The 15,000-nt window shown below is 42.6% G+C and overlaps 1 protein-coding gene across 1 annotated transcript in view; it reads right to left on the bottom strand.

Moving 5' to 3' along the window:
* The window catches only part of LOC134092593 (low-density lipoprotein receptor-related protein 1-like), a 160,608-nt gene that overhangs the window by 87,055 nt on the left and 58,553 nt on the right, over window positions 1–15,000 (bottom strand). The window contains exons 7-8 of the mRNA XM_062545572.1: window positions 1,594–1,756; window positions 890–1,112 (exon numbers count right to left, since the gene is read on the bottom strand). Of these exons, the coding sequence (XP_062401556.1) occupies window positions 890–1,112; window positions 1,594–1,756 (386 nt within the window). The remainder of the gene's footprint in view (window positions 1–889; window positions 1,113–1,593; window positions 1,757–15,000) is intronic.

The raw sequence follows: 15,000 nt of genomic DNA, 5'->3' as shown, positions 1-15,000 counted from the left end.
TCCAGGCAGTGCTTCCAAGCAACAGTTTGTACAGTTTGATCTCCGTGGTTCTGAGGAGCCATATCCTGCTGTCAGTTACTCTTCAACACTCAAGACAAAGACATTAGGACTGAACAGAGTGCACACACACACTATGGAGGGACTACTGAAAAATACCACTGGGATTTAATACACACACACACACACACACACACACACACACACACACACACACACATCACTGACAGACAGAGAGTGAAAATGGAGTCTCGTTCTCTCTAGCCTAGAGTACTATTAAAGGGCATTAAGACCATTTCACAGAGACCTGCGGATCGGGCATTACTGATAATGGCACAGAAAGAGCTTGACCAGAAGAAGAAAGTACAGACTAAATGGAAACAAATGACTTCATGAAATGAATCATCCAGGCTCTGACGCAAAAAAAGAAAATGGCATCTGAAACAAGCACATTTTGACAAAACCGACAGTGACCACCTCCGAAAAGTACTGATTAGGTAATCTAAAAAGAGAACTAATTGGGTCATCCTTTTCAGACGTGGAACATGAGAGATGATAGAGCTGTATTATCTGGTCTCTCATATGGGCAGCATCTGGCCTGGTTCTGACCACTCCCCCATAGACCCTGTCACGCTGTCACCTACATCATTTATATCAGAATGTGGCCAATTCTAATCATGGGATGGAATTATACTGGTATATCGATAATGATACGATACAATCCGTCCCTAATTCCTACACAAACCCGATCCCCCACACATTACATGAGCAGCGTTCATCTTTATTGGTCCATATTGATCACTTCTACACCTGCACCCACTAAAGCCCTATCCGGTCTGGGACCCCCCCCCCTAACTCACCCATGGATGGTGCCCTGACCCCCCTCACTCACCAACAGGCCCTGGATGATGGTTTGGCGGTTCTTGCCCTCGTAGTCCACCACCTCGATGTAGTCCAGGTAGGCGTCCGCCCAGTAGACCAGTCGACTGACCAAGTCCAGCGTGATGCCGTGGGGGAAGACGATCTTGCTGTCCACCAGCTTGGTGCGGTTCTGGCCATCCATGTCACAGCGCTCCACTTTGGGGATCTGACCATAGTCCGTGAAAAAGACCTTCCTGTGAGGAGAGAAAGCGTCAGGAACAAGTGACAGAGTGGAGAGGCAGATGAAGGAAAAGGAGGGAGAGAGAGAGAGAAAAGATCAAAGAAAAGAAAGAGCAGAGACAATGAGAGAGAGGAGAGATGAGAAGTAATGGACAATAACAGAAAAATGCATGACCAGACAAATGCATCTATCAAATGACACCATCCTTCCTGCTGCCATCAAGAAATCCCTATATTTAAAAATGAATGAGCTTATTTATAGCCACTTTATTTAGACACTTTACTGATTGAGAACTTGAGAGTAAAAGTGTGTGTGTGTGTGTCTGTGTGTCTGTGTGTCTGTGTGTCTGTGTGTCTGTGTGTCTGTGTGTCTGTGTGTCTGTGTGTCTGTGTGTCTGTGTGTCTGTGTGTCTGTGTGTCTGTGTGTCTGTGCGTGTGTGCGTGTGTGCGTGTGTGTGTGTGTGTGTGCGTGTGTGTGTCGTGTGGCACCCTCACCCCATGCTGGGGTCCAGTGCGATGCCTTTGGGGTTGTACAGCTCCTGGTCCAGCAGGGTGACGCAGGTGGCCCCGTCTTTGTCACACACAAACACCCGGTCATCCACATCGTCCACAAAGTAGAAGTTTCCTGTCAGCCAGTCAATGGCCATCTGCTCCACATCTGGACAGGAGACGAGGAGAGAGAGAGAGAGAGAGAGATAGAGAGAGAGAGAGAGGGAGAGAGAGAGAGAAAGAGAGAGAAATAGGAAAAGAAATGTTGAAGTCAAAGAATGCAAACCTCACAATGCTCACACCCTTTCTTTTCGGTTAACATCTGTGTAACAACTGAGGACAGGATCTTATACTCACACACATATACACACACACACACACACACACACACACACAGGGGGATGAGGTAATCATGAAGTGTGTGTGTTTGTCTGAGGACCTCTGGGGCTGGCCACACTGAAGCGTTCAGACATATGGCTGCCATGCTCCGTCTCTGTCCTCTCTCTCTCTCTGGCTCTAATGTAAATAGCTGCCCACCAACCCCCTGTTTATTTACCCCAAATGTCCAGACACACCTCATAGACATGTGGCCATGGGGAGCCAGTGTGACAGTCTGTGTGTGTGTGTGTGTGTGTGTGTGTGTGTGTGTGTGTGTGTGTGTGTGTGTATGTGTGTGTGTGTAGGGGGAAATGCTGACTCATTGCTCCAAGATGGACGAGAGTCCAAATTAAGCAATAATAATAATAGGCGCCATGTTGAACACACACCCACACAAAAGTATGTGCATGTGCTCAAACACACACATACACACACACACACACACACACACACACCGTGTGAGGGAGGAAGTGCCTTGAAGGCCATTATTCCACTCCCTCTGGATCATTTCCGTGAGCTTCGGATCATGACATTGGTCATCTCGGTACTGCGGCTGCTTCTATCTAGACTAAACATAACCTGGGGCCGAGGGCCATACTTATAGAGCTTAATAACAAGCCCACCCTTGACTACACCCAAACCACCAACCTGCTTCCTCCTCCTCCTCCATCACCACCACCACCACCACCACCACCACCGCATCTGTTCCCAGACAAGCTGTCCTTACAAAAAGCTCCACAACGACATGACACGAAAACGGCCCATACCTCCGCTGATAGCTTCCTTAAGTTAGAACATTAGGCGCCTAATGTTCCAAATAAACTTAAACGCCTTCCATGTAACAGCCGCCCCCGTTAGGAGCGATACGGAGCCATTTTGCCGGAGATGGGAATCTGAATCGGGGGGCCTCAGCTGCCGCTGTTGGTCCTGACCTTCTGGCAACACATGCGGAGAGCTCTGGGGAGAGACGGGCGGCTCGCCCGTGTTTTCATAGTCTGAAGCGATTATTTATTTGCTTGATTGTTTGATTAGCGTGCGCATTCGTCAGCCACTTGGAGCGTTCCTGACAAACAACATTCCAAAAACGGTCTGAACTGCGGATGAACTGGAGTCAAGCTGCTCTTAACACAGCGGAGACCAACACACTTGAGTTGGAACGTAAATTACGAGCAATTCAGTTAAGTTCTGCCATAACAAAGCACAACAGTAAATTAGACGACATCAGATCCTTTGGAAGTCGAATGCTCATATAACATTCAGTCGATAATTGAATTCAAGTCATATTATGAAATATAGCCGCAAGCGGCGATGGCGGGCCCGAGCACCAGCGGTGCGGGGACCTGTGACATTTCGGAATCTAACAAAGCAACATGTGCGTGTTGGTGGGCATGGGCATGAGCAACACACATGCCCACCAAATGTGGTCAATTTTCCTGAATGTATGTGTCAACCACAACAGACAACACGCTAGGTGGCGCTATAGAGTCCCTAAGCCACACCCTACGCCAGAGCTCTATCTCTGACTATCGATAGCAATAACACACAAGCCCACCAAATTTGGCTCATTTTCATGAATGTGTGTGTCAACTACAACAGACAATACGCTAGGTGGCGCTATAGAGTCCCTAAGCCACACCCTAGGCCAGAGCTCTATCCCTGACTAGCGGTAGCAATAATGCACATGCCCACCAAATTTGGTTCATTTTCGTGAATGTATGTGTCAACCACAACAGACAATAAGCTAGGTGGGGCTATAGAGTCCCTAAGCCACACCCGAGGCCAGAGCTCTGTCTTTGACTAGCGGTAGCAATAACACAGAAGCCCACCAAATTTGGTTCATTTTCTTGAATGTATGTGTCAACCACAACAGACAACGCGTTGCTAGGTGGCGCTATAGAGTCCTTAAGCCACACCCTAGGCCAGAGCTCTATCTTTCAGTAGCGGCAGCAATAACACACAACCACCAAATTTGGTTCATTTTCGTGAATGTATGCATCAACCACAACACACAATCTGCTAGGTGGCGCTATAGAGTCCCTAAGCCACACCCTAGGACAGAGCTCTGTCTCTGACTAGCAATAGCAATAACACACAAGCCCACCAAATTTGGTTCATTTTCATGAATGTTTGTGTCAACCAAGACGGACAACTCGCTGCTAGGTGGCGCTATAGAGTCCCGAAGCCACACCTTAGGGTCAAAGCCCTGTCTCTGACTAGCAGTAGCAATTCCACATTTAGCTGCGAAATTACATCCAAATTATTACCTTTTTTCTGCCTATAACACAAACTTCCTGTTTCTTTAATAAGTTGCCATAATTCAAACCTTTGCCATTTCAATATACTTTTGAAATTCAAAAATCTGTTCGCAATTTCTCTTGGGCAACCCCTCAAGATCATTTTGCTGCTGAAATTACATGATTTCGATAAACCGTCTAGGAGAAGTGTTTCAAAATACATGATGTGCAAAAATCATAATCATAATCATAACTCAAATTCTTCTAATATTTACTATAGAGAGTAAATGTAAAAGTTGTTCAGATTATTAGAACACACATGTCCACCAAATTTGGTTCATTTCCGTGAATGTATGTGTCAACCACAACAGACAGCGCGCTAGGTGGCGCTATAGAGTCCCTGAGCCACACCCTAGGCCAGAGCTCTGTCACTGAGTAGCCACAGTAACTCCACATGTAGCTGCCAAAATACAAGAGTTTTGGAGCATGCTAAGTTGGTGAAAAAAGGGCGCACGGGGTAAGACGATGAAAGAATAATAATAAATATAGCCGCAAGCGGCGATGGCGGGCCCGAGCACCTGCGGTGCGGAGACCTGTGACATTTCGGAATCTAACAAAGCAACATGTGTGGGTTGGTGTGCCTGTGCATGAGCAACATACATGCCCACTAAATTTGGTTCATTTTTGTGAATATATTTGTCAACCACAAAAGACAACATGCTAGGTGGCACTATAGAGTACCTAAGCGACACCCTAGGCCAGAGCTCTGTCCCTGACTAGCGGTAGCAATAACACACAAGCCTACCTAATTGTGTCAATGTCAACCATAAAAGACAACGTGCTAGGTGGCACTATAGAGTCCCTATGCCAAACCCTAGGCCAGAGCTCTGTCCCTGACTAGCTGTAGCAATAACACACATGCCCACCAAATGTGACTAATTTTCGTGAATATATGTGTCAACCACAACAGACAACACGCTAGGTGGCGCTATAGAGTCCCTAAGCCACACCCTAGGCCTGAGCTCCTTTTCTGACTAGCGATAGCAATACGAAAGAAGTCCAATAAATTTGGTTCATTTTCATGAATGTACACGTCAACCACAACAGACAACAAACTAGGTGGCGCTTAGTCCTTAAGCCACACCCTAGGCCAGAGCTCTATCTTTCAGTAGCGACACCAATAACACGTAAAACCACCAAATTTGCTTCATTTTCGTGAATGTACACGTCAACCACAACACAATCTGCTAGGTGGCACTATAGAGTCCCTAAGCCACACCCTAGACCAGAGCTCTGTCTCTGACTAGGGGTAGCAAAAACAATTTTGTCTGTGAAATTTCTAAAGTACGCCTTCTGCCACGAAGATAAATTGTAGGGTTTTAAATGTTCAAAAAAAGAGTAAAAGGTCTGCACACTTCCTCTCACTTAATTTACTTTATTAGTTCAAGGGTTTTAAATGTTCCTCATAAAAAGTATTTTCGAAGTCCAAATAAAAGAAAATGTTGCTGTTATTGCTACGATAGACCGTTAAATTTACATGCACAGGTTTTGTACACCATTGTCATGGCCAAATTCAAGCACTTTTTAAGGACTTTCAAGACCAGTTTTCCAGTATTGAAATTGTGTGTGAACAAATTCAAAGCCCTGTTGTTTGAGGTCACTGTAGGATAAAGAACCAGGAAATTTGATACAACCTTAGCCGAATACTGAACCAGCAACCATCATTAGGTTAACTGAATGGGGCATAGAAAATGAGTGTTTGCTGCTCTGTCATATCAAGTTTCCTTGTTCTTTTTCTTACTGACAGCACTCGATGAGATTGATTCACACCATATTTCAGGGGTGTGATTGGCAAAGGACAAAAAAGAGGAAAATATACCCAGCACCCTCAGGAGAAAGTTTTCAAAAATGACCCCTTAAATGATAACATCAGATGACTTTTATGAGAACTGTTTATAAACTGTGATAAACATTATAACATATATCGAGGGCTGAGAACCAAAGGGGCAGTTGCGTAAGTGACATTTTGGTCAAAATTGAGTTATATCACCTGAAAGCTCTTGATGAGCTCTTTTTAGCTGACACAATTATTTATAAATATTAAATGATTGACAAAAACAAAAACCAAAGGTCTTTAACTGTGAACATAAGCAGTTAGATTTGTTTTGGCTCTATTGTAAAGTTGGTGAAATGTCACTTACGCCCCTGTGGTTCTCAGCCCTCGATATATATAGATATACATAGACTATATTGTAATAAGTCTACGACTAATTTATAGCAAAGTAGCCTAGGCCTACTCAAGACTAAACCAGATATGGCTGAAATATGTAGGGCAGCTATCATGATCATTTTGCCAACAATGATGTAGAACCATGGATTTTCCTAGTTCATGACATGCTTTGTTTTCACTTAAACCAACATAAAGTTATAATTAGGGAAGTAACGGTATGAAAATTTAACCCCACGGTTATAGTGACCAAAATTATCACGGTTTTCGGTGTTATCGCGGTTTTAAAAATTGTGTGTACAATATGTTAAGAAAGCGCTGATGGGTGTAGACAAGCTGAAATATTAGTTTTAAAAAGTATGACAGTGTTTATTACATTAAAAATATAGGCAAACCCTCATTGCCTTCAGCAGGATACTGATCATTCACAGCAGTGGCAATCCTAGTCTCTGCTCAACCCTCCACACACACAGAAAATGGCTTGTCTTGTTTATTGCATATTTTGAATTCACTTTATATATTTTGCTAATAGTTTAGAATATGTTAGGATCTGCATAATTACTTATAGCTAAAAATATTTTGAATACTTCATATTGATTTTTAAACTCTTACACTTGTCTTTAATGACTTTAATGTTGTGTAGGTCTAATTGAGAGCCTGCCACTTTAAGAGATACGTGAAGTAGGCTAATTATATTAACCTTCATTCGGTTTTTGGAAAGTAGTCATGCATAGTTCAAGGATATCCGTTTTCATTGAATAAAATGAATGTTCAAAACATTAACAAGTCAAAGAAAATATTGCTGGGATCATAGAAAAGATAAGTGTCTTGCAATGTTAACTTCTATGATTTTGGTGAGCACTAGGCTACTGTAGGCTACATTAATGATAGACATGACGCGTGAGCTAACGGGATAGTTACCTTGATGGAACTCTCTCAAGATGTTATAAGTTTGCCAATAGGCTGTGTAGCTTTTTTCGGAAATTGAACTAAACACTACAGTAGGCCTAAATGAACTAAATTCCATAGCCTATTGTAGGTAGGTTACCATTGTGCTCCTTGGTTGGAAATGTTGGCTGTTTATAGCTTAACTTATGATTTGGAGTTTGGTATATCTGCTATATCCAATGAGTGACACCCAGCGCTCAACAAAACTTCACGACATTCTCCTGATAACGTTACTGGAATAGCCTAGATTTAATGTGAACGTGTAGGCCTACATAAAAAGACGCAGAGTGGCTACATGATACAGCGCACGTTTTGGGGTGAAAATGTTGCACCCTTTAAAAGCAGGTGTAGCCTTATGAATCATGATTAAATCCATCAATTAGACAACAGAATTAGTAAGGTAAAGTTTTGTTTCATAGTTGCCTTCAGCTTGTGTCAAAATCAGGCTCGGATGAAGCTGGGAGGAATTAAACACGCGGTTACCACACCGTAGTATCAACCGTGATAATAATGATATTTGAAATGAACACGGTAATTGCTATCGTCAACATTTTTATCATGGTTTACCATCACACCGGTAATCGTTACATCCCTAGTTATAATGTTGACTACATGTTTTAATATAGACCTACTTGATAACATATAGCCTACCCCCTTAGTCCTCTAGCTCTAGTCCTGTACAATATAATAGTGAATAGGCCTATTGATATATTGATGCTGTTTGAAGAGGTTGCTTGATGATATTTAAGTTCCAAAGAAAATCAAATTGCACCACTCCCTCTCCTTCCAAAGTAACATGTCCATCACCTTTCCTCCTAAAAACAAATGTCTGGCCCTACTGTTATAAGCTACATCATTTGTTCAAGTGCACACACTAAATGGAGAGCTAGGATTAAAATTCAAACTGTGCCTTTATATAGGCGACTTTTTTCATCTATCATCACAATGCTACAGGCCATTTTCACTAAAAAAAAATCAGCTCAATATTATGTGCGAGACAAGTTTACCAAGCATGCCAATGTGTTAATCTCTTAGCACTGTCATCATACGTTTTCTCATAGTGAGATGGCTATCCCGAAATATGTTTTGAATGACGTCTTGAATGACATGGGGCGCACGGAGATAAGGCTGGAAAAACGCGAAATGACAAGGTGATAACTAAACAATTCAGTTGACCTAGGGTAGACAGGCTTTGTGGCTAAAACTATGAAAACCAGTAGGCTAGTCTGTCACAGCTAACTTCAGGCACTGTAGCCTAGACTAGTTTACACGCGCAGAAATTAAAAGTCAATATTGCCATCACGATATTGCTGTCATTATCGGAAAATCCGGACACTTCAAACTGGATGCGAACGCGTGGCAAAGCCAACAACAACTTCATAAATTACCTCTTTTAAATAAATAATTTGAGCCTACCGTTTCATGCCTAACGTCGACAGCAAATTTCTCAGTCCATCATAGGCAAGGTTATTAATGCATAGGCCTATAGCCTAATTAAACTAGGCTTAGTGATGGCAGATCAAATAATTAAAAAAAACGTTTTGAAGTCTACCCAGAGCATGTTTGCAAACGCATGCAAAGGGATAAACTATGTTCATACCATCTTCAATCGTTTCAAAAACTAGGATTAGGCAGTCTGCCTATGCTGCTTGCATATGTATAGTTGCAGGAATCAATCGTTTGAAAAATATGGTTGTTTCTAGCCTCGTATGGTTTCAATTGGATCACACACACATTGCACGACTGCTCATATGAATCGGTGGCACCAAACTAACGTATTTCCAGATAGGGGAAACGTTTAGATTATTTTGAATAGATAGATGGTTCACTCAATTTAAAGGCAATTAATCACCACAACTGAATAACATTAACCTGCCTTGCACTGCAGGGAAATGTTCTTACCTTGATTGAAAGCTAAGCAGACGGCCAGTTCTAGTTCTGTCATCTTCTCTCCTGCTTTCTAGATGTCCATGGAGAAACGTCCTCCTTCAGTTAGGCAGAGTAAGTTCGTTGTGGTTTCAAACTTACGTCCTCCACTAATAAAGGCATTATAGCTAGCTTCCACTCACAAACGGTAGGCTACTCCCAAAATGTGACACATTTGAACTTCTCATTACGTTTTACATCTGTCAAAACTTGGATTATGTTTCAGGAGTTAAACTGACACCTAGGCTATCAATGCTCTATTTGTAAGCTAAAATAAACTAGTAAACACCATATCGCTAACGTGCATCAATTGGAGTTAGCGAGCTAGCTTAGCTAGCTAGCTAGCTAGCTTAGGCCAAGATTTAAAACCAGGTCGAATTTACTACGGCTGGCCCTAGGTGCCTGTTGTGTTTTCCGCTAGACCTTTTCAAACAAGACCAACTACAATAGGCTATTTGACGTTCGTTATCGCACTGGGACTTGTTAATTACCGAACGTGACAAAAACCTGCCTTGCTATAACGTTAGCTCCCAAACGGCAGGCTACTCCCAAACAGTGACACATTTGAACTTCACGTTACATTTTAGAACTGTTTAGAACTGTTTGGATTATGTTTCAGTAGGCCTAGTTAGGCTGTCACCTAGGCTATCAAGGCTCTATTTGTAAGCTGAGATAAACTAGCTAGTAAATACCATATCACTAACGTGCATCACTTGGAGTTAGCTAGATGGTGGAAACGAGCGCTTTAGCCAACTTATTGAACCGCATCAAATAGCTTGCAAAGTTGCGTTTCAACAAAACTGTTACCTTACTTTCAAGAATAACTCCGTAGACAAAAAGTCAAAATGATTGCACTGTTTCCACGATATAAATCCACGAAAACACTCAGTATAGAGCTACATTGACTGAGACTTCTATGGGGTCGCCTGGATCTGCACTGACTAACAAATCACATGGTGTAGTGGGCGGGACAGTGCTCTCGACCACAGAATGTCAAATGAGTGAGAGACTTTTACAGACAATTGAGTTTCATTCCCTAGGGCATCAAACAAATAACCCTAAATAACTCACTTTCTGTTAATGTGTTTAAAGTCAAAATTGCAGCATAGGTTAATATGACTATTAGTATTTGTAAACTCATCTCATAATACTTTAGGTAAAACTATGTGTCAACCACAATCATTAATATGCTATTATAAGTGACAAAATCACAACCACACCAAACAACATCAAAACTTGAATGTGACTGTCACTACAACCACACTATCTAATACTCCATTAGATTTCATCCAAATTAGTCACTGCTTTCTGCCTATAACACCAACTTATTGTTCCTTTTATAAGACACCTAGGTTCAAACCTGTGTGTGTGTGTGTGTGTGTGTGTGTGTGTGTGTGTGTGTGTCTGTGTGTGTGTGTGTCTGTGTCTGTGTCTGAGTCTCTGTGTGGAAAGCGGGGGAGGTTAGAGAGACATCCAGCTGGGAAAGAGGGGAGGGGTGGGAAGAACTGTGGGGGGAGGGAAACAGATAAGGAGTGGTAGAGTGGGTGAGCCACAGTGAGGGAGCAAGACCATGCGCGGCTAGGCACAGAGACCTATAAAAACCTTATAAACCTAAATATCTCACTTTCTGTTAACATGGTTGAAATCAAAATTGCAGCATAGGTTGATATGATTATAATTATTCATCAACTCGTTTCAAAATATTTTAGCTAAAACTGTGTACACCACAATCATTAATGCGCTTTTAAAAAACACAAACAACACCAAATTCAAAACTTTGTATATGACTGTCACTACAAACACACTAACTAATACTCCATCAAATTTCATCCAAATTAGTCACTGTTTTCTGCCTATAACACCAACTTTTTGTTTCTTTTATAAGACACCTAGATTCAAACCTTCGCCATTTCAATATACTTTTGAAATTCAAAAATCTGGTCGCAATTCCTCTCAGGCAACCCCTCAAGATCATTTTAGTGCTTAAATGACATAATTTCGATAAACCGTCTAGGAGAAGTATTTCAAAATACATGATGTGCAAAAATCAGAAAATCTCACATAATTCAAATTCTTCTAAGATTCACTATATAGTTTAAATGTAAAACTTGTTCAGAATAATACAACACACATGTCCACCAAATTTGGTTCATTTCCGTGAATGTATGCGTCAACCACAGTAGACGGTGCGCTAGGTGGCGCTATACAGTCCCTGAGCCTCACCCTAGGCCAAACCTTTGTCTCTAAGTACAGTTAACAATTCCACATCTAGATGCCAAATTACAAGAGTTTTAGTGCATGTCAAGTTGGTGAAAAAGGGCGAAAAAGTTAAGAGTAAGAGGAATAGAAGTATAATAATAATAATAATAATAATAATAATAATAATCTGAGCAAAAACAATAGGGCCTTGCACCTACGGTGCAGCCACTTTCAGTGGCCGCACCTCGGTGCTCGGGCCCTAATAATAATAATAATCTGAGCAAAAACAATAGGGCCTTGCACCTACGGTGCAGCCGCTGCTACAGCGGCCGCACCTCGGTGCTCGGGCCCTAATTATCAGATTTTTTTGTCATCTGGCTTTGGTTTCTTGATTTGGCTTAAAACACAGTAACTACAGTATGCTGGCATGAGTGTAGTATGTACAATGTTACAAAGATGGTACCAATTTATAGACATGCAATAGACAGTTTAACGTCTCACTGGGAGCAAAGTGTTTAAAAGTGCAGAGGAATCTAGTCTGTCTCTGGGCTCATGGATCAGTCTCTGCAGTACTCCACTCTGCTCAAGTGTGTTTAGTTCAGAGAGGGAGCAGACCCAGCCCCACAGGAAACACACCAATCTGAGGAATCTCAGGACTCTGCTGTGTCAGGGACACCCAGACACACACACACACACACACACACACACACACACACACACACACACACACACACACACACACACACACACACACACACACACACACACACACACACACACACACACACACACACACACACACACACACACACACACACACACACACACACACACACACACACACACACACACACACACACACACACACACACACACACACGGTTGCAGAAATTCTCTTCCTCTTTCTCACACACACTCCAGATGTGTACTCCTCATCACCACACCCCATCACAGTATAGATGCAGTCAGTGGCACACTCATCACACATATTTTACACATGCAGATGTGACACCCACTCAAACGTAGCACACACAAATATGCCCCACATTTTAAATACTGTACATATTTCTCTCTCTCATATGTCTCTCCAAGATATACACATTTCTCAGTGAAACAGTAACACACACGCACATGCACACCCACACACATAAAGAGAGAGTGGGCTGCCTGCAGAGCTTTCTTTAAATAGTCCTAATATTAATATTGGGGACTGTAGGGGTATGGCTCCCATGGGCTTTACAGCTCTCCTTTCTGTTTCACCCTTACAATGGAGCCCTTTCTGTGCACAAGAGCTGAGTCAGGCCCCTTACTCTGTGTGTGTGTGTGTGTGTGTGTGTGTGTGTGTGTGTGTGTGTGTGTGTGAATGCATTACACTGCCTCCCACAAAGATATGTGTTTTCACAGCTGCGACCATCACCGCACCACATTTCCATGCTCTTCAGGGATGTTGATACCCCACACACACACACACACACACGCGCACACACACGCACACACACAGTCACACACACAGTCACACACACACACACACACACACACACACCTTAAAGTCCATACAACAACCACAATAGTCCAACCCCCTAACTCCCTAGTCTAACACCCCCCGCCCCCCTCCTTTCCCACTCAAGGTCAATGCCTTGTCAAGAGACACTGAATCAGTTCTTGTTGTCCCACCGATGATAAAGAACTATCAGATGAACTAATCTACCCTACAGTACCTACGGACGAGTGGATGTGGCTGAGAGTTGCTTTATCATGAGGGAATCGCCTGAGTTACATACAGCAGTCTCTCCCTGATGGATGATCATATCTGACCTAGATCATGCAGTCAGCAATATTCTGAGATATGATCATAATGTAGATATCTGACAATGGTGCAATAAGCCATTCTAAAAAGAACGAAGGCAGGTTTATAAATCCAAAAATAGCTCTAATGAAGCAGTGCTAGTGACACAAAAAAGTGGGTGAGAAAGATAAAAATGGAGAGGGAAAAAAAGAGGAACAATTATCAAGGAAGAGAATATGGAAATTAACTATCTAGAAAAAATGTACAAAGTCAGAAGAGAGATGATGGACAGAGACATGGAGGGATAGAGAGAAAGGGAAGGATAGAGAGAAAGCGAGGGATAGAGAGAAAGGGAAGGATAGAGAGAAAGCGAGGGATAGAGAGAAAGCGAGGGATAGAGAGAAAGGGAAGGAATGGAGAGGACGAGACAGAAATTGGGGTCTAGCTCCTACAAACTTCACACGGTCTCTTTTGTTTTACGGGAATCAAACAAGCCGTATTCCCAAAGGTGCTCACTCTTAAAAACTTCCGATTTGTGAGTGCAGCATTCCAGCTCAAACCTCTGGAGGAGATGGGCCATGTGTCTGGCGGGAAGGACGAGAGGAGGAGGAAAGTTGTGCAACAACACCTTCAGAGGGAAAAAAGAGCAAAACTGGCACTAAGCACACACAGATGTGTGTGTGTGTGTGTGTGTGTGTGTATCCGTGTGAGTGCTTTCTCTCCCTCACACACACACGCACACACACACACACACACACACACACATATAATTCAAGAGGACCGCTCAGACTCAACAGGACAGCGCCCTCCAAACTTCATCTGATTCCTGGGAAATTGAAAGTGTTGCACAGAAATGGCAAAACCACTTCCACTGCTCACATAAACAATAGCTCACGCCTCTCCCTCTACCTCTCTCTCGCCCCTTAATGGCTCTCTCCATCTCCTTCTCCTTCTCCTCCCTCTTCCCATCCATCTCTCCCTCTCTCTCTCTCTCTTTGAAGAGACAGAAAATCAGGATCCATACACTAAAGGGAGTTGTGCTATAAAAGACACAATGCTAAAAAAGATAGGCTGCTTCTTTCCTGTTTAGAAATGTCTTCTTCCACTTTTCCTTAACACATAAGCCTCTTTGACGTGCAGACATTCCTAGAGTTAAGATGGATAAACACGGACACTAAGAAAAGGAATTTCAGAAACATGGAAAAAAGGAGCTCAACAAACCCATACACAAGATGTACACAGAATGGAAACTAGAATAAAGAAAGACACACACACATAAACAACTTGAAAAGAGACAAAGACACACACACACACACACACACATACACACACACACACACACACACACACACAGACTGAGACAGACTCCGACAGACACATGTATACATACACAGACACACACACAAAGACAGACTCCAACAGAGACAGACTCCGACAGACACATGTATACACACACAGACACACACACATGCACACACACCATTTCTTGTTTAGGATTGGAGTGATGTTCAGGAGAAAAAATATACACATCAATTCCAACATTTCAGACCAAATATCAAAGTACCACCCAATATCTTTATCAACAAGCTCCATGCCAAGCAGGGTGCCCGCATCAAAGGGTTCAAAATGGCTGAAAGGTTTCAGGTCTGTTCAGATGTTTTTTCTTTCCTGGTCCCCTCAGAGCCTCTCCCACTTTGAAGGCTTTTGAGAGACTT

Source organism: Sardina pilchardus, chromosome 9 (assembly GCF_963854185.1).
Source record: "Sardina pilchardus chromosome 9, fSarPil1.1, whole genome shotgun sequence".
Classification (NCBI taxonomy): domain Eukaryota; kingdom Metazoa; phylum Chordata; class Actinopteri; order Clupeiformes; family Clupeidae; genus Sardina; species Sardina pilchardus.
This window is presented reverse-complemented; position numbering and strand designations above follow the sequence as displayed.